Raw genomic sequence first — 24929 nt, 5'->3', positions numbered from 1 at the left:
CCACCCATAAAAGACATGTTAGAAATTTATTAGAGAAACTTGTTAAACTTGCTTGGGGTGATGGGGCTTTTATGCCACATAGTGGTGAAGGCAGCAAATAACACTTGTCAAAAAAAAACATCAAACACTAACCGGAATATATATTAATATTGTCATCCCTTTTAAAAATATTTCCTCCTCAGGTGCTCTTAAATGGAGACATGGAACAGAAGAGCTGAAGCACAGCCAAGTTTGGGAGATTCTTTTAACTGCATGAAATAAAAACATTACAAAACACTGGTGTCTTCTAACACTTTTATTAATGACACAGAGTTTTACACAGCTGTGGTAATTGATATTACTCAGTCATGGGGTGATTAAACAATTTTCACTGCCACCTTGCTTGAACTTAAGTGCCACTGCATCAGAAGCAGCCTTCTGAAACTCGGTTATCCTGACAGCATCAATCATAGCAATTGATATAAATGTGGAAACACTTCATTACGCAGCATATTTTACAAACATGTAACTATTCACAAAGTGCAAACAGTTGACCTGTGACTGCTTCAAAGGGATGAAAACTGTGTTCTTGATTTTGAGTGCTGCAGAAGATCTTGAGAAATTTAGAAAAGGGCTTTCTTATTAATGATTACAGAACACAGTTTATTAACAGGTGTTAAGACATTACATTACAGAAATACTCCCGCTGTTACCTATTCTGGAATTGTCAGTTTCTTTAAGGCAAAAGTAATAAACTAATCGGAATCAGAGTCACTCATTACTGAAGGCAAATTCTTTCCTGCAGAGTTTACCACAAAACCACAAACCTGACCTCAGTTCATTTTATACAATACACTTCCATTAGCACAAAACTATTACATTTCCCTCTATAGATACCTTATAGACCTAAAGTTATAAATCTGGAATTTAGTTGCATATTAGATACAAAACATTGCTGGCACTCTTGATAATATGTATTGTACTGTTTGCATAGTAATTATATTTTTTATTGCCCCATAGAGTATTATGTACACTTTGAATAAGTAATATATTTCATGTTCACTTAGTCTCTGATTAGTGCACATTCTGTCCTGAGTATCTAAACATGTGGACGATTACAGCTCAGTTGCTGTTGAGTGGTTAACTTTGCTTCCCATTGGTATAAAAATATATTAAGAAAGTAAAAGAAAGCACACAGAAAAATAAACTAAGATATCTTATCCCAAAACAAAGCCCCACAAAAGGCAAACAATTTCACAAATTAATTCAGACTAACTGACTACAAGATGTTCTCTCAGTGTCCCTAGCACGTGAGGTAAGAGCTGAAAAAGCAGAGAGAAAAAACCTATCACCACACTGCTGTCTTTTCAGTTTTGCATACAGTTAACAGTGGATGAAGTGTTAATTATGTGAGCTGCAGAGAGCTCTGTGGTAGTGCTGTTCTTCCTATGTGGCTCCAGTCTATCCCTTCAAGGGGACACTCTGCGGTAGGTGATGTGCAGGTGTTGAGAGAGGGGCTGGCTCCCAGTCGCCATGGATACAGTTTGCTCTAACCTGCCATCCTCCTTCAGCTGAAACACCCTGGAAATCTGCAAAGAAATACCAGTGCTTTTGAATTACACACACCAAACTATATATATATATTCTGCCACATTTATAAAATGATAAAATGGACAAAACAAATCTAGTGTAAAAGTTTGCATATGGTCCCGGACTGAGCCCTGAGGTGTGCTTTGAAGTTAAGCAGCAGTTACCATGTTGCAGAAGTACGTTTAACAACATTTGAAGATGGCACCCCATCGCCATCACAGTGCACACTACGTTTTAAGAAAAATGTATTTGAAAACCTCAGTTTCTACTAGAGACTGTTTAATACTGCACACAATTACTATGAGTATTATAATTCAGTATTAACACTGCACACAGATCAGGACAGGCACACAAATTTAGAACTGTGGCCAGGAATGAGCTCGTGAACGTTGTCGACAAGGTGGGTAATTGGAGAAAGAGCATGGCTGGCACCTCTATAATCTGGTCCTGAAGGAACTGAACCAGCTGCTTGTTTCTCTCTGTCTTTACCAAACCACTACACAGCAGTGTTCAATCCTGCCTTTAGGGGCTCCTGACTACAATATGTAAATGTCTGGCCAATTCATTTCAGCAAGGGCGGACATTTTTGGGGGGTTTAATCTGATTGTTTACACTCCACTTTAAACAACAGACTTTGATGGGAAAAGTGACATCTATGCTGCCTTCAAGCTGCTATTACTGACCTGCTGGACGTAAGGCTCCTTGGCAAAGGATATTCTAGCCAAAGCCTTGGACTGCAGAGTCAGCTGCTGGTCAGTCAGCTCCCCTTCCTCAATCTCCACCAGACCTGGACACACACACCCGGCACAGAGAGCTCAGAGCCCACAGCAGCACTTCACTGAAAACACAGCCCGAAGTCACTCATGAACAGTTCATTTTCCCCTTTTAGCTTTTTACCCATCAGAACAAATACCGAGCCACTTTTAATAGTCGCATTCCAGCCTAACGTCGACGCAGAGCCTGTACTGTCAAATTCAGAGCAGAAGGTGTCTTTTTTAAAAGGAAGCCATTATGAACGAGCCGCTTAAAACCCTGGCATTCTCGTATAACAATTAACCGGAACGCAAAACTCCTCCACAATAACCGCGAATACTGAAACGTACCGAACGTCAATCCAGGCAGCAGGCGCTTCAAGGTGGACAGTACCTGAGTTCTGGGCCACGATCAGCGCCACCCTCTGGGTGCCGGCCTGCAGCCTGATGAACCCGCACTCTCTGTGCAGTGGCTTTTTGGTCTCGGCGTGAAAGGCACTGAACCTGCAGGAGGATATATGTCACTGTCACCCTGAAGGGGAAATCGCAGAGCTTCGCATTCAGGGTTAGGAAAGCATCTCCTTTTAAAAAGGTTTATTTGCTAAAGGTATGTTAAAATAACGTAGCAGATAGCATGGCTGCCTTACAGCTCTTTGGTTGTAAATTCAGTTCCAGGGACTGGGGGGGTTGCTTTCTCCCGGGACCTATGGATACTTTCTCTAGTTATTCCGGCTGCCTTTCGCAGGCATGCTAAATTAGCCATTCATTTGTGTGCCCCGAGATAGACTGGGCATACTGTCCAGTATTCAGTTCTGTCTTGCCCCCTGCACTTCTGGAACAAGCTGCAGGTTGCCATGACCTTCACTGGGAATAGTTGGCTGACAAAATGATGGGTTTGTAAAAATAAGCAGCTGAAATAAAATGGCAGGGGAATGCTCTATAGAGACGCCCCCGGCGTGTGTTTCTGTCTGCGCTGAGTGCTGCCGTGTACTCACATGAAATTCAGCACGGGCTGCCCCACGTGAGAGATGTGCAGCGTCTCCGTGTAGCGGAAGGGCTGGATGGAGGGGTAAGAGCCCTCCCCTGGCTCGTCAGACTGCCAGGTCCCCAGCAGCCACGCCAGCGGCTGGACGGCAGGGTTCAGGGGAGCTTCTGCAAAGACACCGCCGCTTTAGAACTAGGAGAGAGTGCATTGCCGTACTTTCCAAAAACCATCTATCACAGAAGATACGTGCTTATGTGTTACGTATACAGTCCAGGTGTTCACGAGTCCTCCTGCGACTTCCTCCTGGGATTCGGCGAACCAGCACGGCAGCGAAAAGAAAAGCAACCGAGGCGACTACACGAGTATTACTCACTCGCCAACCTTAAATCGGCAGAACTGCAATCGCTAAAGTGGGAAAATGTTTTAAAATCACATGTACATAAATTTAAGTGATCTTAAATCGATATTGTAAGACCCAAAGAATGTTGCTACTTTGCTACTAGAAGGTAAACAAATCCGGATAAACATTTTTATTCCGTTTCTGAATTTATACTGGTATAATACCAGCAAGGTGAAAGGGACAAGACATTTTGATTGCCCTTTTAAGAAAAAAAACAACAATACTTCGTCCGATCAATTGCCTTCCGCAACCGGGTCCGACTCGCAAGGTAAAACAGAATAACCTGCTGGAGGTCAAATTCACCCACGCAAAACGATGCGTGAATTTTTGCCCCCAGTGGCCGTTGGGTAATGTAGTCTTCCCCCGACCTTTGTGCGGTAGAACTGATTTTAGCACTGGTTAATGCGAAAGGTACTCCTAAAATATATTAATTTTTTCTGTGTTTTTAAACATGCATGTTGTCTACTAAATTGTATTATGTTAAATACCTCACTAGTTCTTTCTATTATTATAATGCCAAAAGAAAGAAAAAGAAATCTGATTCATAAGTTCTTCCTGTAGGCATGATCTGCTTAGTAAGGGCAACTTTTTTGCAACTAAAGAAATGAATTGTAAAATAATGTCAGAATCCACAGTGCAGCTGGAACGTTCAACCCTGATGCATAACAGGTGTAAGATAAAACATGTATGAAAAGATATACAATACTGGATACAGAAAACAATCCATAGAGATCTGCATTACCCTTCAGGGTAGCGTAATGAAATAATAAAATCAGAAGGTTTTGGACAGATAAAGGGCGAGAAGGAACAAGTAATAGGTTTATTCCATGCTGAAAAGAGAAGAAAGGAAACGCAATGTTTTGGCCGTTGTTCTCTCTCTTCTCTTTTCAGCATGGAATAAACCTATTACTTGTTCCTTTGCAGCCTGCGCATGCTGATGCAGCTACCCACCTGAACTACTAAAGGGAGAGACTCCTGCTTTATAGACGCGGGAAGAGATATAAGAAAACCTGTGCCCTTGCTAACTTACACAAGCTGTTCCACCTCAAGTTCCCTTAGTGAAACAGTTTCTTCCTTCTCCACCTGGCCTGCTGTTGCCACAGGGCTGCTGGCACATACTGTACCTCGTGCCAGGTGACACCCAGGAGCGCGGCCGCTCTCCAGAGGTGGACGAAAGCTTTTACGATTACACGTACGTAGATCTGACGCAAGCCATCTTTAGTATACAGGATACAGTAAGACCTGAATAATGTTGCCGCTGTGCGCTAGAAAGTAAATATACCGGGACGGACATTTCATTGTGTTTTTGAAGTTGCGCTATAATACATGAATGCTGAAAGGCGCAAGGCATTTTGATTGCCCCCTTTAAGATAAAAAAGAACTCTTCGGCCCATCTGCTGCCTACTGCAACCAACCCCAAAGAATGCACAATAACCTACAGGAGGTCAAGCTCGCCCACACAAGATGAGAACGCCCCTTCGCGTGGGGTCTGGGCTCCCTCCTGTATGTAAAGTGCTACCGGACCCCTTGGGGTGAAAAGCACTATATAAGTTCTGTTATTATTAGAAGGCCAAGACAAGAAAGGGACAGAATGAAAGGGTGATGGTGCACCCGGCACAGTTCTGCAACCCACTGAAGCTCAGCGGGTCTGAGCCTGGCCAGTATCTGGGGGGGGGGGACCTCCTGGGGAAAAACTAAGGTAGTACTTTTGCAGTCTGTGTGGGTACTAATGCCCATCTATAGCGATGGGGACACTATACTGTAAAAAGGCGCCATTCGTCAGATGAGACGTAAAACCGAGGTCCTGACTCTCTGTGGTCATTAAAAATCTCAGGGCGTCTCTTGAAAAGAGTAGGGGTGTTACTCCGGTGGCCTGGCCAAATTTACCCCTGGCATCCTGTTCTCCTCCCCACTGATAGCTGGTGGGTGTACTGGTGCACTATGGCTGCCGTCGCATCATCCAGGAGGGGCTGCACATTGGTGGAGGTAAAGCGCTTTGCGTGGGGTGTCCAGAAAAGCGCTATGTAAGTGTGAGTGATTATTATTATTGGACACTCCCCCACACTGACCTGTGGGGAGCGACGGCCCAGCCTTATCCAGCAGCCCAGTCTTCCTCGGGTGCAGCAGCGAGCGCAGCTGCCTGGCTCTCCTGCGCAGCTGCCTGGCACTCCTGCGCAGCTGCTGCCGTCTGGCCGAGATGCTGTACCGCGTGGCCCGGCAGCGGGGGGGCCCGGCAGAGCCAGCGGCCGCCTGGGGCAGCTGGGCCTGCGGATCCAGGGCAGCCGCGGAGGGCGGCGCTGCCCCGGCCCCCCCCTGCCCGCCGCGGCGCTGGCGAGCCCGGGTGTCACGCTCTTGGCGGGAGGTGCTGCTGTAGGAGTGCAGGGCGTCGATGAAGGTGCAGGAGGAGGGCGTGAAGACTTCCTCCGCGCTGCCCAAGGACCACTCCCCCACAGCCTGCTGCAGGGTCCGGGGAGGTCTGTTCGTTTCCTGGCCTGCCTTCAGGGACTCTTTGCCTGGGGGAGAAATGTTCCTCAGGCTCTTGGAGGCCGCCTTCAGCCTGGGTTTCTCGGAGGGTATCTTTTCCTCCTCTTCATCCTCCTCTTCGGCGGGGCCCGGGGCGGGACTGAGCACCTTCTTGCGCACATTGCCGGCCGCGCCCCTGGCCGGCGGGGTGAAGTCGAAGATGCTGGGCACGGCGGTGTCCTTGAGCTGCCGGTGCTGGTCGTCGTAGCGCTGCTGGAAGCAGTCCGGGCTGAAGTGCTTGCTGCACAGGAACGAGTACTTGTTGGGCACCCAGCCCTCCCGCCGCACGGCCCTCCTCCATCTGGCAAGCCGCCGGGCGTTGTTGATGGGGAACCTGAGAAGAGCCCACACGCCCTCAACACTTGCCTTTCACGCCCAGCAAGAAAAAAAAAAACATGGGCAAACGACGCACGGAACGGATTGACGGAAAGATCTGCTCCGTTAATCTCCTTCTCAAGGGGAAAAGAAAAGAATCACATTGCAGTGATCGAATTCTTTCACGCCGATGCAGAAGCATCACTATTCTCGTTAATCAGGGCAGCTGGTACGCTAATACTCTAAAAAAGGAATTCTTGAATGCATATGCTTGTTATGATAAAAACACCCTCATCACACGGCAATATAATATTATGCAGCACCCAGAAACAGGTGACAGAAAATAGTCTAAACCACCTCTGAATTACACACGTTTCTTTACTCTGGCTAACTGGTGTTTCCATTTTACCATGACTAAAAATCATTATTTAAATTGTAATCTATGTTATTGAGTTAGACCATTTATCTAATCGATCAACTGTTAGTGACGATAAATGAAAAATTGCTGCAGGAGAGAACTCGTGTAACGCGCATTGGCTGGTAAGAAATCCTCCAAGAGCACTAAAACGGTGGGAAAACAACTTTTTTATATTTTAAACGCAATACCACCATCTACTGTCTGAAATGAATCTGTTCCAGCGTCTTGTTACAGATAAAAGCCAACAACGCAGGCGCTAGTCTCGGTGCCACCACTTGCAGCGCGATCTCCTTTCGGGACTTGTTGCACTGCAAGCGGCCTCATAATTTAAGCTTCGTAATTGCGATGCAGAGAATCAGAGAGCAGGTACAAATACATTCGGAAGACAACTTGGAAATCACGGGGGCACCCCTTTCTGAATTTTGACACGCTGCGTTTTTAGACTATTGTCTTTTCGTGTACCGACGGCGTAAACCTGATACACTGACCTTACCTATGAAATGATATTTCGGTTTTATCCACCTTCCCTTGCCGATTCGTGCAGTTAACTGCGGCGCATGAAATCACCATTTTATAGTGTTCACATGCAGTTTGCCTGAACACTTCTAAATGAAAGCTAAATTAAACTACGTGGCCGTACACCAAAATGGCGGAGCTGTTTCCTGCCGATTGTCAGATCTTTCCTGAGCGTCGTGACGTACAACATAATGGCGTTCGACCAGCAATAGATACTTAATCGTCATTATTATAAGCATCTCGGGCTAAGTCCGGTTTTCCTTCATATCTTGCATAATTTGGGAAATAAATTATAATTTAAAAATGTCACTAGACTGTTTTAGAATCCAAGTACATGATTATGCACATTTCTGCTTCTCTGGTTACTGTTTCTGTTACTATAAACTTATCTTGATTTCGCTTGTTTTGTTTCTCCCAAATATGACAGATACGAAATGTCCCAGTCTATTCACTTTGCAATACACCTGCAACACATAAAATATTTTTAAAAGAAATTGCATTGAAACGATCATGCATTTTAGGACTGGGTTTATATTAATGCATCATTCTTTAATCAATTCACTGGTATATACCTAGGTGTCATGGTCACCCTGTATTTATACAGGGACATTTGCGGAATTAAATACACGTCGAAAGCAATATTAAAACACTTCCCACTAAAACAGTAGGTACGCGAACTTTAATAGTCTTGAGAAGACGAGAAGTTCCCCGCAATGATGCAGAGACGAAACCTCGTTCACTTTCCCTCTCCTGTTCAGCCACCGCCCGCCTTCGCCCAAATTTCCTTCCTTCGTTGGTTATTGGAAGGTTGGAAGTTCCGACCACACCGCGGCCTGGCTCTGTGATTGGACAAGAAGTGCGACTCCCAACCACAGCAAGGCTACGATTGGACAATCTTCTCTGTAACCCCGCCTTCTCTTCATATGATCGTCGAATCGCCGTAAGGAGTTTGATGTCTTTTGGCCACATGATGTTTGTCCTCGCCCCCACCAAGTTAGGGTGAGTCGCTGACGGGATGGATGCAGGTAGGGCAGAGTAAAGAAAACAAGAATTACATTGCTTTTTTTTTTTTACCCGTTATCAAAATTAAACACCAATAGAATAGTATAGGGGGTTTTGAACCTATACGGCTAACGGTTTTGTTTGGGAACCGAGAGCTAATGTAAAGTTATTTGTGCATGATGATGATGATTTATTTAAATCTGAAATGATTTATGTTATTTTTATACTCTCTGGATGCGTGTTACGTGTAGTTTGAATCAGAAATATGTACCGTATCTTGGTGTTTCTAAAAAGGGCAGTGACGCCATCTGCCCTTGGCTTACTCAGGTGTGTCCCTCAGTGTGTCTGTCCGCCACATCGTCACCTTTGCAGCCTGTAGACTGTGGGTTTATTCAACACAGCAGATGACAACTGTAGCCCTAAATCCACATTTAGATCCAGCCAACAGTGTAAACTGATGATCATCGCTTTATTTCTTTTATTCGGAATTATCCGTTACGGACTTTTGCGTTTCAGACGGTTTTATTATGCTGCTGTTCTTACACACCTGTTTCTGTTTGATGTAAAATATTAAAAAAAACCAAACAATATCCGTAAATATTATTTTACAACAAAGTACATATAAGCAGTCTCAGAATAATCAGGCAATATACACATTTGTTCGTAATCGTTTTATTTTTATATTATTTTACAATAATGTAACCACCGTGATGAAAACAAAACTGTACCGTAATATTCAAAAATAAATTAGTTACTGTTTTGAAAGCTGCTCACCCCTTCGTGAATCTGTAAGTTCCTATATATGTACAAGAGTATCATAGCAGAATTGTAGTATTTTGTACTAAAAAAAACATCTTAGTGGCATTTCAGAATTTCAAGACTGAGTTAGGATGGTTTTCTGTACTACCTCCAGAAATCTGCCATTAGATGCCAAACCCATCACTGAGTTGTTTCCGAAACCTGTTCTGAATGCGTTTCTCAGGAGGCTCCATAATTGTCTAGTTACTTCCAAGGCATGTGGATCACATGATTCCTGAACAGTTCAGCAGCTCCTGCTATAACCTGTTTTTTTAAATGAAACTGTGAATGAAAGGGGGGTTTGTGGATGTGAATGCATTTGCGTTGTGTGCAACAATAAAAAGTAGTTCTTCGGCAATCATTTTTAAATAAGGTTAAGACAGATGAGATTCTATTGATCCCGAAGGGAAATTGAGGCATTATAGCAGTTCAGCCCAAGAAAAGCAAGACAGACATCAGAATAAGCTACAATTAAAATAACTACAGCATTAGAGTAATTAAAATAAGTAAATAGAGTACAAAATAAAATCATTAGCAAAATAGGTGTGTTTATTTTGAATTTTTAGAACATCATCATCCAGTCTGGAACAAACTTAAAAACCACGTTTGGTGGTAAGATTTGTGATTTTTTAAAAAAAACTGGAACAACGCTGTAAAAAAGTCAATAAGTAGCGTTACTACTGGCCCTCATGCCCCAGAGTGAGGAAGATCTAATTGATCGTCATGGTAACATTTGAGTAGCTGGAGTGTAGAGTGCTGTGTCTTCTGGGGGGATCCTCTAGTGGAGTCGTGCACCTGCCTCAGTTGCTTGCTTTCTGTCTGTCTGTCCCTTGTGTTGCAGCTACCCTCACCTACGACACACTGCGCTTTGGAGAGTTTGAGGATTTTCCGGAGACCGAGGAGCCAGTGTGGGTTCTGGGGAGGGAGTTCAGTGCCCTCACAGGTGCGAACTGAGTTGGGATGCTTACTTTATGTGAGAATGGAAAAGTACTGCTCAGAACTACAATTATTCCTAGTCTCTGTATAAAGCTGTTAATACTGTGGCCTCATTGATTACTGTAGTGTGTTTTTTTTAAGTGTTTCATGTTTACTATGAACAGGTCATACAGTAGTGATAAAATTAACATTCAGTTGTGTTTATGTTCAAATATTATTTGAAGCCTCATTGCTCCTTTTCAGGTTCTTCTATGTCTAATAAGTAATATTTTATTTTTTATAATATTTAAAGCTTTGAAATATAACACTTTAACAATAGAGACTGGATAAATCGCTTCTAAATAAAGACGCACATTTACCTTTTTATCCCTCAAGATATCATAAGCCACTGTGATTTTAAATAAATATGAAATAAAATGAATTAAAGATGGTTACAGTGACCAAACAAATTTGATTAAGTCGATTCAGTACTGACTGAAATGGTTGATAAGGTCAATTCTCCTGTGATGCTGTGTCTTTCATCGTTCGCATCGCTTGTTTTAGAGAAAGATGAGATCCTGTCTGATATTGCTTCACGTCTTTGGTTCACCTACAGAAAGAATTTTCAACCTATTGGTGAGTGACTTGATATAGGAAGCATACTTCACAAGTAACAGACGGAAAATATGTCAATTAAAAAGTTACCACCACCACCACTCAGGTTTTGTGGTGATGTACGTAGCAAACAAATCTTGTACTGTAAATGCCGGTAATATCTGATCATTGTTAAAAGTCAGTAGCTGTCTATGATAATCTCTTTTGAAAGAAACATTCGTTTTTTTCCTTTTGTAAAATTATATGGAAAGAATATTTGGACTACGTATCCTACATTTTAGTTATCTGCAGTTCAAATGCTTTAGCCGAAACCTTTGTTGGGGGGGGGGGTCTGTCTATGATCTTATGCATGAGTGAAAGGTGAAATAATTTGCCCATTTATTTGTCCCCCTTACTGTAGGAGGAACAGGTCCCACCTCTGACACAGGCTGGGGCTGCATGCTGCGCTGTGGGCAGATGATTCTAGGACAGGCTCTGGTCTGCCGGCATCTAGGCCGAGGTATTTACTACTACTACTACTACTACTACTACTACTACTACTACTACTACTACTACTACTAATAGTTCCTTTTCTATTTATAAAGCACCTTTCCAAACCCAAGGATCCTATACATTGTGTGAATAAAGAAAAACACAAAAAAAGTACAATAAAGTGTAAAAGAAGAAACAAGTAAAACAAGAGCATACAGGTTTTTATAGATGTAGGGCAATCAAATGTAGACTTTGGTAAAAAGGAAAGTTTTGAGTTTGGATTTAAAGAGAGTCAAAGAAGTTGTCTCTCACAGAGTCTGAGGTAGGTCATTCCAAAACATTTTTTATCGCAAAGAATTCTTATTTTCACATTACGTTATGTCATTAAACAGTGTTGTTACTGTCCAATGGATTACCCTTTTAGATTAAAAAATGAATTGTAGGAATGCTGTCTTGTATATAATATTCTTTAAAACAGGAGGACAGTCATTAGAATAATCTAATCTAATTCTAATATGTATGCTTACAAGTTTTCTTTATATTTTAAAGAAGAAAGAGAAGAGTTGCCTTCAATTTTTTAAAATATTTGGCACTGTAGATATTGTTATATCCAAGTTAAGTATATTTGGACTTTGAAGCCATGTGTATCTAAATGTCAGAGTTTTATTAGGTTTCGTCTCAGTGAATGTTTGTATTAAAAAAACCTCCACAGTCTGCAACAGTCATTACATCTCAAGTCCTCTTAAAAACATCATCAGAAAACAGAGAGATGGAATTCAGAATAGCCTCGCCTTCGTTCTGAGCAGGAAATATTTCTTGTGGGTCGTGCCTCAGACCTTTGATTTGCAGTTTGGTCTGCCTTCAGAGTGGCAGGAATGAGCAGTCGGTCTCCTCTGTTGGAGACAGTCACAGTGCCTTCTTGTTTGTGCAGATTGGAGGTGGATAAGGGGCCAGAAGCAGAAGGAGGAATACTTCAGCCTTCTCAACGCCTTCATTGACAAAAAAGACAGTTACTATTCTATACACCAGATTGGTGAGATGCCTTTTGGTCTTTGTTAAACTGAAAAATGACCTGTCCTGTGTTTTAGAATATAGTCTTTTCATCTTATTTCTCAACGGTGCATTTTATGTTACCGGCTTTTAATTTTGTGTTTCATTGTCTACCACACTTAATTTATGTATTAAGTATTTATCTTTAAGCTATTGTTCTGTGTTCCTGCTGAAAAATAGCTTTTAAATAGTATCTTTGAGCATTCCCTGGAATTGTCCCAACATGCTGCATTTTATTTAGCTTTGCTTGTAAATCTGCACTCATCATTGAAATAACTGCGTTAGGTCACTTGGTACCATCCGCCCTGACTGCAGTGGAATCTGTAGCCAAGATGGGTTTCTAATGTAAAAGATAACTTGCTAGATGGCCGTGTTCTCTGTAACATCCCTGTCCTTTCTCCACTATGCAGCCCAGATGGGAGTTGGAGAGGGAAAATCTATCGGCCAGTGGTATGGACCAAACACAGTGGCGCAAGTTCTCAAGTTCGTGCCGTTTTCATTGGAACTTACTTACTTTGGTGTACTGGCGTAAAGGGCACAGTGATGATGAAGCATGCCTTTGAATTTCTGTTAATAATTGAGAAGGTCTAAAGAATTAACATTACAGTGCTTATTGTAACAGTACCATACCCCGTACATCGGTATTTCTAGCCTTTTGTGTGTCTCACTGTACTGTCCTAACTTCTCTGTCTCTCTTTCCCTTCCAGAAAACTGTCTGCGTTTGATTCGTGGAGCCAACTTGCAATGCATGTTGCCATGGACAACACTGTGGTCATTGAGGACATAAGTGAGTGAAGGAATCTGTTAATATTCTGTATTGGACCTGGGTTTTCAACTTCTGAAGAAAACTGAGAGCCCCCCCACCCCCCCAAAAAAAACAAAAAAAAATGGTAGTCAATACTATTTTACTACATACTGACACAGCTGGTTACACATGACCTGCACATACTAAAATATATGAAAAATGGAAAATCAGGGTCAGTATCAGTTGGAAATGTGGTCCGTTGTCTGTGAGTGACGGATTTGAACCCTGCCGACAGCAGTCAAGGACAGTGCGAGACAGTCCAGCTGGTATAAACGGCTCCTCTCAGACCGCAGTCTGGGAGGAGCTCCTCGGTTTCACCAGGCAGGTTGTCCGGGAGAGATAAACAAACAGTAATGGCGCCCCCGCGCCGGTCTCCTGTTTCAGAGCGGCTCTGCATGCCCTGGCTGGACTTCGCGGGAGCCGCTGCCGCCCCTGGGCTGGAGGGGGAGCGGGAGCTGAACGGCTGCACGGAGGGGGCTTGCGCGCTGGCCGGGGCGGAGGGGGAGGCCGCCCTCTGGAGGCCGCTGGTGCTGCTGATCCCCCTGCGGCTAGGCCTGAGCGACATCAACGAGGCCTACATCGAGACGCTAAAGGTACAGGCCCTGCAGCGCTGAGCCGAAGGTCCACTGCTGGGCCTGCTTACTAAGGAAGGGCCAAAGGGATGATGGGGGAATGTCAATGGGGGCGAACCTACGCTGCGAACAACGGGACTTCAGTCATTGTGTTACACAGAGAAACTGCAGATTTGGCTGAACTGTCTAGACATGACAATGATGGAGTAAGTGAAGGGTAGTTACAGAAGGAGGAACGATAACTCTAGAAAGCAGGAGGAGGTATGGGGGCGCCTGAGAATGCTGCAAAAGCAGAGCTCTCGGATACATTGAGATCTCCGTGTGATACAGGTTTCTCTAACACATAGAAAAACCAGTGGAACTTAAATTTCTGAAGTCACTGGTATACGAATGAAGAGAGAGGGTGGGGGACTTGTGGTTTCTCAGCAGGCAAAAGGCAAGGTGTTTGTGTGTTGCCTTACATGGGGCTGGCCTGTGAGAATGAAACAGTTGTTGGTTATTTTCACAGGTTTAGGGACTACACGTAAAGAGCTCTGTTGTCTGTGCCGACTGGTGACTCCTTCCCTGTTTCCACAGAATTGCTTCATGCTGCCTCAGTCCCTGGGAGTCATTGGCGGAAAGCCCAATAGCGCACACTACTTCATTGGCTATGTAGGTTAGTCCGAGTAACCCGTGTCTCGTCTGCTTGGATAAATGTAATTCGTATTCCTGTGGAAAAACCTGCTTGTACACACACAGTGTCTCTCCATTATTTTTAGGCACTCATAGCATGACTTTTTTTTTTATGCAGTTAAAGAATTGAACACATCCATTTTTCGCAACTACCAATCTTGGTGCATGAATGGTGGATTCTAGTTTGGTCGATACAAGAAGCCCTTGGAAAACAAGCACACGCTCTGAAGTATTGGTTTGTAATTTGGGATTGGTAGATGGATCAAAAAATTGATTTTGCCTATATAGAACGCTTCATGGGGATGTTCAAGAACTGTACTCCATAGCAATGTTTTGGATTGCCCTTGATTAGCAGCAGTTCTTCGATGTGTAGTTTTCTAAAGGAGTTGCATCTGTAGTTCTCCTGGTATTGTCACTGCTACCCAGCTGTATCCACCCCCCAGGAGATGAGATGATCTACCTGGACCCCCACACCACCCAGCCTGCAGTGGAGCCCAGCGACGATGGGCAGGTCCCTGACGACACCTACCACTGCCAGCACCCGCCCTGTCGCATGCACATCCGTGAACTGGACCCCTCCATTGCTGTGGTAGGTGCACCCAGAGGTGGGCAATCCTTCAGGATTGCATCTCCGCAGAGCACACAGTGACAGAGCAGGACACCAAAACTGACTTAAATGGTGACACGTGAAAGATTCACACTATTATTTTTCCTTTCCTAAAGAGCATTAGGTTTTCAGGACTAATTTGCTGAACTTGGAAATTTCCTCTCAAGCACCTTAAAGGACTGACTTAAATAGCTATTTTCCCATTGAAGAAGCATTGTGTTTCCATACCTTCTAAGCATTCAGCTTTGGAATCCCTTGCAGTACTCCTACTACTAAATTGTACCCTTGCTTGTGCTTAGAATATCCGGCATGCAAGCTATTTCACTGAGCTGGATAAAACAATGAAATACTAAAAATCTAACTTGATCTTTGCAAAGCACAGACGAGAACAGCAAAATGTTTGTTAAAAATAGTACTGTATAATCTGTAATGAATAAGTATCAGGATAATGTAATGGTGGAGATAAAAATGTGTTGTGCTATCTAAATAAGCACCCAAATGTGATTTCCCTAAAACAGTCTGGAGGGCTTAGAGTCTGGAGTGCAGAGCTGCTCATTTGAAACCCCAGCCAGGGTTAGGGTTAGGATTCCCACACTACTTAGATATTGTTTACGCTCAGTGCTGTATTTTGGGACCCAAGTGAACTTTAGGATGAGTGATAATTTGTTATCAGTTTGTTTTTTCAGATAGTTTTGGCAGCATATATTATTTATTGCAGTGGGTACTGGGTAATCTCTCTTAATTTTGTCATTTAAAGTGCAACTGGAAGTATAACTGCATTCAACACTTTGTAACTCACACCCTGTCCTGGCCTAAAATGCCTGCTCATTTAAATAACATTTTAACAGCATTTTTAGGTGATTGAAGATTTGGCTAAATAAAATATAGAATTGAAGAAGATACATTTCTAAGAACTTAGAGGTAAAAAGTTGAAAAATGCTGTTAAAATGTAGTGTGGGAAAACCAGAGGACAGTAAAGGATGCATTTCATTTGGTTTGTACTAGGGCTTCTTCTGCCACACAGAGGACGACTTTGATGACTGGTGTATGCGGATTCGAAAGGTGAGTGAAAATGAAACCGTGCATAGAATAGTTGTGGAACCTGGGACGCCTCTCAAAGACACAGTAAACTCCATACGATTCTTATTGTTAGTGTTAGATTGTTAGAGTGACTTGGCAATATTTTGTCCTTGCTAATAGTAATTCAGGAATCACCGAAGACTGTTCCACTGTACTGAGTACTGTCAGTGTTGCATCCTGATGACTTGCCTGCCGGCAAGTGTTTGACCTTCTAAGCTGTCTCCTGCATTCAATTCATTTTGCACTTAGGATTTAAAAGCAGTTGTGACTGAATGATATATCATCCAAAAGACTTAACTGGTCATTATCCGTTCTGCGCAGATCGCAGTTCATTACTGGGCACCTTCACAGGTTTACCTCAAGTCATTCATGCTGTGCTGTAGAGTCTACTGTCAGTGCAAAACACTGGTCTGCTTTGTCCTTCAGCTGTCTGGTAGCAGGGAAGCGCTGCCAATGTTTGAGCTGGTGGACAGTCAGCCGTCTCATTTCACCTCCTCCGATGTCCTTAACCTTACTCCAGGTCAGTGCCACCACGTACAGCACTCAGATACACAATAGACCCACTTGGTAAGAGCACATGGTAATGTTGCAAAAGTCATTCTAGCTGAACTCCCTTAACTTCTGCTGAGCTCCCTTTGAAATCAGACACTGCTGCTTTTACAGATTGGCCATTGTCAGTACAATGGCTATTACTGTAGTTGCACTTAGAAACATTGTCAGGCAAGTTTTCCTTTGCAGTCTGTGAGCATACGTTGTTAACCTTTATCACATATTCCTAACACGAAGAGTCCTTTAATTTTAAGTAACAGATATACTAGAATCACAGTAGACATCTCTGTTATAGCTATGAAACACAATAGTACAATTTAATTCGCACAGGTAGTCACAATAAATCCGTTTATTTCAGTAACTTTAGATCTGAAGTAAAATAAGCTAAAAGACCCCCTACAGGACTCAGTGAGACAGTAACTTGGAGGCGATGCTGTAGAGGAACAGAGGAATTGGGAGGATCTTGTTGTTGTTTTTTTGTTTCAGATTTCTCAGATTCAGACAGGCTAGAGCGTTTTTTCGACTCGGAGGACGAGGAGTTTGAGATCCTGTCACTGTGAGGAGGCTGCAGCTCCACCCCCGGCGCACAGTGAAGACTACCCTGCACGGCGCAGGGGGTGGGGGGGGGAGGGGGAAGGAGAAGGACCGTGGCCCTTCGGGCCAGCCTGCCATCCATGCCAGAGTCATCCCGCCTGCCCTGGGCACAGCCTGCGACAAGCACTGCTCTGTGACTTGCATCCACTGTCAAGACTGTTTTTGTTGGTGAAGGAAGGCGGGGGGGAACTCACTGTTCTTTTTTGTTTCAGCTCTATTGTTTTAAAGTTGACAGACTGCACATTTGTTATTTTGTTTTGTATAAAAAAAAAGTTGCGCTGTACTTTTCTGGTGTGAATCCAGCACATTGTTATCCAAGTAAAATGTCCTGTTGTATCTGCATAGGTCCTGTGGACACGATGTGCTAGCGGAGAAGACGTGGCTGTAGGGCTCCAGGCAGCAGTAGGCTTGTTCTGTACTGTCACTGTGTATGGCAAGGTGGCAACCAGAACTTCCCCATGGAGAGGAAGAATGGCCCATGTCTTAAGTATCCAATGTCAGCTTTCACTTGCCTAAAGTTAAATTTAGAGAAGTATGTTTCCAGGCTTTTTGTTGTATAAATTCGAACAGTCTATCACTGTGCTGTCAATGCATAAAGTAGTAAGCGACCAGGGAATGTCAGTGTCTTCGATTATTCCTGGTGTTACCTACAATGCTTGTGTGACAGCGTGTGGCAGAGTATGGCAGTATGTGATCTACCCAACAGGCAATTCTGCATTACCCCATTCAAAGATGATTACCTACTGTATAGATGTAGGGTGATCTCTGTATCTGAATTAACGTGTAGAAAACAATTTACTGGTCAAAGAATATAAGTCTGCCATAGAAGAAAAAGGGCATAACCAGGCTTATTGAGTGGGAATACGTTATAAAGACTAACTGCTCCTCAGGCCTGCTGGTAAAAAAAAAAAGTCTAAAGTAACTACATCACTTCTTCCTCATAAAGTATAAATCATACCGTTCATACCTGAGAAGGACTTAGAACTTATATTTAATTTTTAATTAACTGCTTATTTATGATGACATTAAATAAGGGCCAATTAAGTGTGTATGAAAAGTTCTAAAGGTTGTTTTCCACTTCACATACTAATTGCTAGGATCATTTTATTACCATTACTTTCAGCTTCACAGCAGTTAGCCTCTGTTTTCCCCAGATGTTTTTTTTCCCCCCACTTGATTCAAGGACAAGTTCCATTATGTACATAAACATCAGATGCCTGTAACGTTTGGCAATATTGCAGTTTGTATTGCAGTGTTACATTAGAAGGATGAAAATCCATCGTAGCTGGAGCTCCTTTCAATATTTTATCCACTTCTGTGACAAAAACACACTGTGAGGAGGAGAGTTTGGGGATCACAAGACACTAGGCTCTGTTTTTATCTGCATACCGTCGTTTCTGTCTGGCTCTCTTATGATCACCACTTACATTATCAACTGATATGAACAAGTTTTATTTGTGGACCTACAAGTATTTCTTCAGACTTGTGTATTAAAAGCTGTTGTTATGGCAAGACCAAGACAGAACTGTTCTAACGATTTTAAGATTTCTTTTGAAAGAGAAGATATTTAGCCATCAAACACTATGAGTGCTGTCAGATCCCTTGTTCTAAATATTGGGAATAATAACTGATCTTTGAAAAGATAAAACGTTTTTAATTAAAGTTGTTTACAGAGTACTGTTGACAAGACATGTGCGAGATAGTTATTTTACTTCTCCCCAGTCCTGGTCAGTTTTGGTTGTTACTGCTCCCCCACAATGGAAAAACGTCTCACATATACACGTATTAACTTCTGGTGACTTATCAGATCAGAGATATGGATCGTATGCAGAAGTTTTGTACATTTATTTTCAACAAACAGGTCCCAGAATTGTATGAAGCTCATTAAAAAAGGAATGGTGTTCAAGTCGGCACTCAATCCTTTCTAGCAGCAACTGGTTAACTCAGCTTCATCTTGCAATCTGTTTAGACTTCCAAGCACCTTTTACATAGTACATTCTGCAGTAATATTTGGACAAGATTATCACTAACACCAATGGAGTTTGACCTAATGGAATATACAAGCATAGAAAAATGTGCTTGTAAAGCATCCTTTAAGTTGATGAAAAACATCACAGAATTCCTTCCATAACACAAAAACAACAACACAACACACTGATATTGATTAACAAAGCAGGGGCTGTCTGTTCTCAAAACTCTTCAATATTTGTTTTTTTGCAAACTCCCTACAGTTACACTTATGCTACCAAGCATGCACAGCTAACACCCTGGGTGTCTGAGACCCAGTACGTCCTATACATCTACTTCCAGTATGTGAATAACTGAGGATAGGTGTTAAACAGATCCAGTTAATCAATAATTAGATCAACTGGATAATTAATGAGTTCGGGTGGAATAAAAACCTATAGTGACGGTGGTCTCCCAGCAATGGACCTGCACATCCCAGAATTCTAGTGTGATGCACTGTTCTGGGATTGAGACTCACTTCCAGAGCTCTGTGATTGGCTGGTTGGTGGCAGCTTTGATGGCAGCCTCACTGTGAGTCTTGATCTCTGTATGCAGGTCCTCTATGCTTTGGGCTGCATCAATCACCTGAAAGAGGAAGAACGGAGAACCTTGAGAAAAAAAAAATCAATGCTTGTCAAAAAGACATTCACCGAAATTCATGTGCAGGCCATTGGGCACACATCTACGGTTGAATCTACAGAACTCTGGCAAAGCTTTATTTCGCTAGAATTTGTGCAACAGTTAAATCAATCCATCACTTCCACTAACGTTACTACTGGGCAAAGCAGAAGTTGTGGATTTTCCCCAGCAGTGTCCTCTTGCTTCTTACCTCCTGCTTGTCTGGATATTGACACAGAGGGAACTGAAATATACTACACAAGTTGGTTTTCCTATTGTACTCAATCCCCTGTTTTTTGAAAGATGTTCAACGTGAACTAAACCCCAGTGAATGTGAAGGTAACCTGTTCATCTGAGATGGCCTCACTGTTAAAAACAGTGCTAATTGTCTCTATATACTGCGGGGGGGGGGGCTCACCTTCCAGTTCAGGGAGGAGTCCTTCATAAGCTGCTGGAATCGCTGCTGCACGTTCCTCTGGAAGTCACTGCTCTCGTAACGCTCAGCGCCATACTCCCCCCGGCGCGCGGCCTCTTCGGGACTCAGCTGAAGGAACAGCACCAGGTCTGGTTTGGGCAGCCCCACGTCGGGCTTCTTACACCAGTCCAGACAGAAGCCCTGCAACACCACAGACACACTCAATCCAGCTTGCCACAGAGGGAGCCAACGTCATCTTTCGATGGCAAAATCATGACCCAGCTCTCCCTGGAGGACTGGAACTCCGTTAACGCTGGCCAGGCGATTTACACTGAACTGCTTCTTCCTTGGACGCTCTCTGCTTGATCTCACTAGGCCAGGCGTGCTACATGCTGGGGCTCAGTAAGCCACCAACATCACCCATAACCCCCTCAAGATCCTCACGGCCCCCGTCACATCCCCAACAAGAGCTACATTCACAAAGTCAGGAAAACACACCAGGAACATACACCCGTACTTCTTTTTACAATGTAGATAGTTCCCAAAAACCCTTTTGTTCTGTGAACATTAGTAAAAAGAAAAACCTATTTCCATTATTTCTTATGGGAAAAAATTACGAACCATTCTGGACCCCAAAAATGTCACCCCTATTTTTACATTTTTCACCAAAAAATGACAAACAATAATAACTAGCATTCATACTGTTTGTTTGTTTTTAGTAATAAAAAACACTTCTAGCCTAGCTAGACATCATTAATGAGACCTAAGTACAGTACTGTATAGTAACCACTTAATTTGCTTTTGGTGTGATTATGCACACACTCACAATTTTCATTGTCTTTACAATGTTTGGGTCCATGATATAGCCTAAACCACAGACATTCTTCAGAAAAGTAAGAGTGCACACAACAGCGAACAACACACGGAGCAAGCCGTGGTGAACTGTATCATACATGCCCCTCGCAGGCTGGGCGCTCTCTCTCACCCACACTCATTAACGGAAGGTGACGCGAACACTCAATAGGAAACCAGTCGTATAACACCCTTCTCTTCAATCTCTGCTTTTGGCGGAGGTTTCGAAATGTTACTTCGTGTCGCTTCTTCGTTGTTTCGAAGATGGCTTTCTTTATTCGAACTGTCGGTAAGAATTCACACGCTTTGTAGTATCGCATTTTCGTAAAAGAGGAACGGGGTTTACAACCTACTGAAACGTCAGCCTTCTAAGTTCCTAACCCACGCTACAGAGCAGCGGAGCCCGAGTACTCACCGGCTTGGCGCTGGTGAACGCCACTCCGGAGAAAGCGTATCTGTCCACCACCAGACTTACGCCCTGCTCCAGCTTCTGCCTCATCGCAGGTCTGCGGAGCCAGATCACACAACATACAAGCCACTATTTAGCATTCACAGCAGTGGTACTGAAATCATCTCCTCGCAGGCAGCTTGCTTACTGGGCTGCCTTAGTTTTATTTTCTGATCTCGTCTACCTGTTCTTAAAATGCGAGGAACATCCCCTGAAAGCATCCAGACATGAGTTTAGATCGCTGTCAACCGCATGGGAGAACTGAGAGCTGATCACTTTCTAACTGCATCAAGGAGACCGAAAGCGGTTTTGACACAGGCTACAGGGCAGCAGAAAGGCATCTTACACAAGCTCCCAGCGATTGGCAGAGAAGAGCAGGTGCACAGTGTGGTCCTCCAGGTCACTCTTCTTCTCCAGATAGGCGCTGATTAACTGGCCTATCTTTGTCGTCCTGTCTGGAGAAACAACAGGAACACACCCTCAGTGGAGCCCAGGAGACGCTTCCATGCAGATTAGGAAACTCAAGCAAATGAAATCAAAAACCCTGAGATGGCACATCACAGCCATAGACACACAGCCATATCACTCTGCAGCTCACAACTGGCAACCCACTGAAGCTCAGCAGATGTGAGCCTGGTCAGTACCTGGATGGGAGACCTCCTGAGAAAAACTAAGGTTGCTGCTGGAAGACGTGTTCGTTGCGCCAGCAGGGGGTCTAAGTGGGTCCTAATGCCCCAGTATAGTGACGGGGACAATATACTGTAAAACAGGCTCCGTCCTTCGGGTGAGACATAAAACCGAGGTCCTCTGTGGTCATTAAAAATCCCAGGGGGTTTCTCAAAAAGAGTAGGGGTGTTACCCCAGCGTCCTGGCCAAATTTCCCATTTGTCTTTACCAATCATGGCCTCCTAATACCGCACATCTATTAATTGGCTTCATTACTCTCTCTCTCCTCCCCACTGATAGCTGATGTGTGGTGAGCGTTCTGGCGCACTATGGCTGCCGTCGCCTCATCCAGGTGGATGCTGCACATTGGTGGTGGTGGAGGGGAGTCCCCATTACCTGTAAAGCACTTTGAGTGGAGTTTCCAGAAAAGTGCTATATAAGTGTAAGGAATTATTAATTATTACTCTTTCAGAAGCTGTCACAGCATTGCAGCCAGTTTAGAGTCTAGATCCAGCACTCTTAGGTGTCTAAAGCTGTCTTCTGTGTTGGAATGCATCTCACCAAGTACAGCCTGAAAAACTATGCAAAACACACAATCTTTTATTACATTCTAGCCTGAACTAACAAAGCCTATGATTCCAGTTAAAGGTAATCACTTACAAGCTTAAAATTACATTGTCCTTGACCATAAACTGGAATCCATTACCATCTTATGTCATTTTCTCCCAAGGTACAGTATATGAGAAATTCACGATGAAGTGCAAAGCACAAACTGAAAACAGCAAGAATAAAAAACTACAACTTGCATGCCGGAAGTGTAGCAGCAAAAAAGCACTACACAGTAGTGACATGTAAACTTAAAAGTGCATACAACTGAACTGCTTGGCGGGGGCAGAGACCAAACATAGATCCGATGATGGAATAACACTCATCTCGGTGACCATGCACAACATATTTCAGTGTTATTACACCGTCTACAGGACGTGTGTTTAATATTTAAATGAATGACAAGCCACTTTTTGGGTTAGCGACCTCAAAACGCATTTGCAACATCACAAAGCATCGCGTTGCTTCAGCTGAAACGTGTTTTTGCCAAAGTAAAGTACACAGCGCCTCCGTTCATGTCCCCTCTACACACCAGCACAGGTACGTGAGTGACGTGTGCAGCATCCCGTTATTCACTTCCGGGTTGGAAGACCGTTACAGCGCGCGCATATCATTCATACTCGGGGCTCTTCGCGATATTTTTAAGTATTGTATTCCTTATAGTACTGGTAAATTATTCTTTGTTATTGCTATTTCAGATCCATCGGTTGCAATATTCCTTATTTTACAAATATCAGTTATTAAGTAACTTATTTACTTAAAACCTTTCAAAGAGATCTCCATTCCCGACGGATTATAAAGTTAAATAAGAAGCACATAACTGTATATTTGTACACATTGGAATACAAATGTAAAGAAATGTATAAACGCGTGTACCGAAACGTTTATGTTTTGCGTGCAACGGTGCAAACTGTGCAGTCGCTTTGACAGCGATGAATTTTAGAGGCTTTACGAATGGGAAAGATACAGGAAAAAAAATTTACCGGGGAATCTCATAATTTCAGCCCGATGGCCACTCTCCTGTAGCGCCTGAACCAGCTTCTTGCATTGTGTAGTCTTCCCAGCGCGATCAACCCCTTCTAACACAATCAAGGCTCCCCTCCTACACGACATCTCCAGAATACAGAGAAAATTAAAATCCTAAAAAATCGTCTGTAATCCGAATATGCTCCGTTCCCTCAAGTGTAACTTCTCTGCATAATACTTGAGGTCCGCCTATGCATGACCTTTACTAACCTTAAAAAAAAATACGCGCCGTTTTTGACCAAACCTTCCACAATCTCCAACTACTGTTAACGCTTTCAGGGAGGAGGCCATCTTTGAATAATTAAAACATACCGTACAACAAGGAACTAAGACAGAAAACGCATTTTAATTTGCAAACTACAAACCTTGAGAAAGATTTTAGTATAAAGATGACAGTTAATATATGTTTATACAAATGATGATGAAATACAAATGTAAATTATTTGATTCTCACCATGTATGAAAGCTTATCAAAATAGGTTATTCCGTTTATTGAAGTGATTCTTCAAGATTTTATTTCCACGTTAAAATGAGATGATACTTATATTCTTGATTTTACGGTAGCGGTTTGTTGTTAAACGTCACCAAGACACGCCCGCTTTAGATGGCGTACTATAACCCCCTCCTTTTCCGGTTTTACAGCGCTGTGCAGATTCTCTTTAGGCTGTTCATTGTATATCCATGAGTTCATCCTCTTAGTATTTGAAAAAAGTGTTTAGACAAAACAATAGCAGCTCCTTTTGGTCTTTAACACACCATACTTTGATTTATGGAGCGTTTTTACTGCCATTTTCAGTACTCACAAGCCTGTTGGTGGTGTATTTGACTATATTTCTGGTTTTAATATTTTAAGTCTCCGGACTTCACATTAAAGCTCTCGTACTTTTTAAATTTTCTGTTGCCTTCATACTCCGATACACCTGGATGCATTCTTAACCGTCGTGTATTAACCTTTTAATTTATATGCTGTTCTGAAGTAACAGCTTTTCTCGTTGTTTAAGTTGAAGGGGATGCCTCGTCAGTTGATCATTTAACCCGACTAGTTTCTTAATTAAAACTAAACATGTATATATTAGTTATAAA

The 24929-nt window shown here is 43.0% G+C and overlaps 3 protein-coding genes across 3 annotated transcripts; 1 reads left to right on the top strand and 2 right to left on the bottom strand.

The window, feature by feature from the left end:
* Positions 1-7: 7 nt before the first annotated feature.
* On the bottom strand, positions 8-7532 carry LOC148836767 (peroxynitrite isomerase THAP4-like). Its single transcript, XM_088914200.1, has 6 exons — positions 7456-7532; positions 5776-6563; positions 3317-3473; positions 2716-2825; positions 2253-2356; positions 8-1568 (listed from the first exon to the last, which is right to left on the bottom strand). Exons 1-6 carry the CDS (start codon positions 7530-7532, stop codon positions 1449-1451), a joined length of 1356 nt encoding a protein of 451 aa, XP_088770326.1. The 3' UTR covers positions 8-1448.
* A 704-nt stretch (positions 7533-8236) lies between these two features.
* atg4b (autophagy related 4B, cysteine peptidase) lies at positions 8237-17819 on the top strand. Its single transcript, XM_088914604.1, has 13 exons — positions 8237-8503; positions 10120-10221; positions 10758-10829; positions 11209-11307; positions 12211-12312; positions 12740-12812; positions 13037-13116; positions 13519-13727; positions 14283-14361; positions 14822-14967; positions 15991-16047; positions 16492-16585; positions 17101-17819. The coding sequence occupies exons 1-13, from the start codon at positions 8494-8496 to the stop codon at positions 17172-17174; spliced, it is 1197 nt and encodes a 398-aa protein (XP_088770730.1). The 5' UTR covers positions 8237-8493; the 3' UTR covers positions 17175-17819.
* Positions 17820-18433: 614 nt separating this feature from the next.
* dtymk (deoxythymidylate kinase (thymidylate kinase)) lies at positions 18434-24145 on the bottom strand. The gene is made up of 5 exons (XM_088914605.1): positions 23804-24145; positions 21895-22003; positions 21516-21606; positions 20252-20449; positions 18434-19800 (listed from the first exon to the last, which is right to left on the bottom strand). The coding sequence occupies exons 1-5, from the start codon at positions 23931-23933 to the stop codon at positions 19690-19692; spliced, it is 639 nt and encodes a 212-aa protein (XP_088770731.1). The 5' UTR covers positions 23934-24145; the 3' UTR covers positions 18434-19689.
* Between the last annotated feature and the right edge of the window lie 784 nt (positions 24146-24929).

This window comes from Atractosteus spatula, chromosome 4 (genome assembly GCF_055471065.1).
Source record: "Atractosteus spatula isolate fAtrSpa1 chromosome 4, fAtrSpa1.hap1, whole genome shotgun sequence".
Lineage (NCBI taxonomy): Eukaryota > Metazoa > Chordata > Actinopteri > Semionotiformes > Lepisosteidae > Atractosteus > Atractosteus spatula.
The sequence above is the reverse complement of the archived record's forward strand: the minus strand, read 5'-3'. Positions and strand labels throughout refer to the sequence as shown.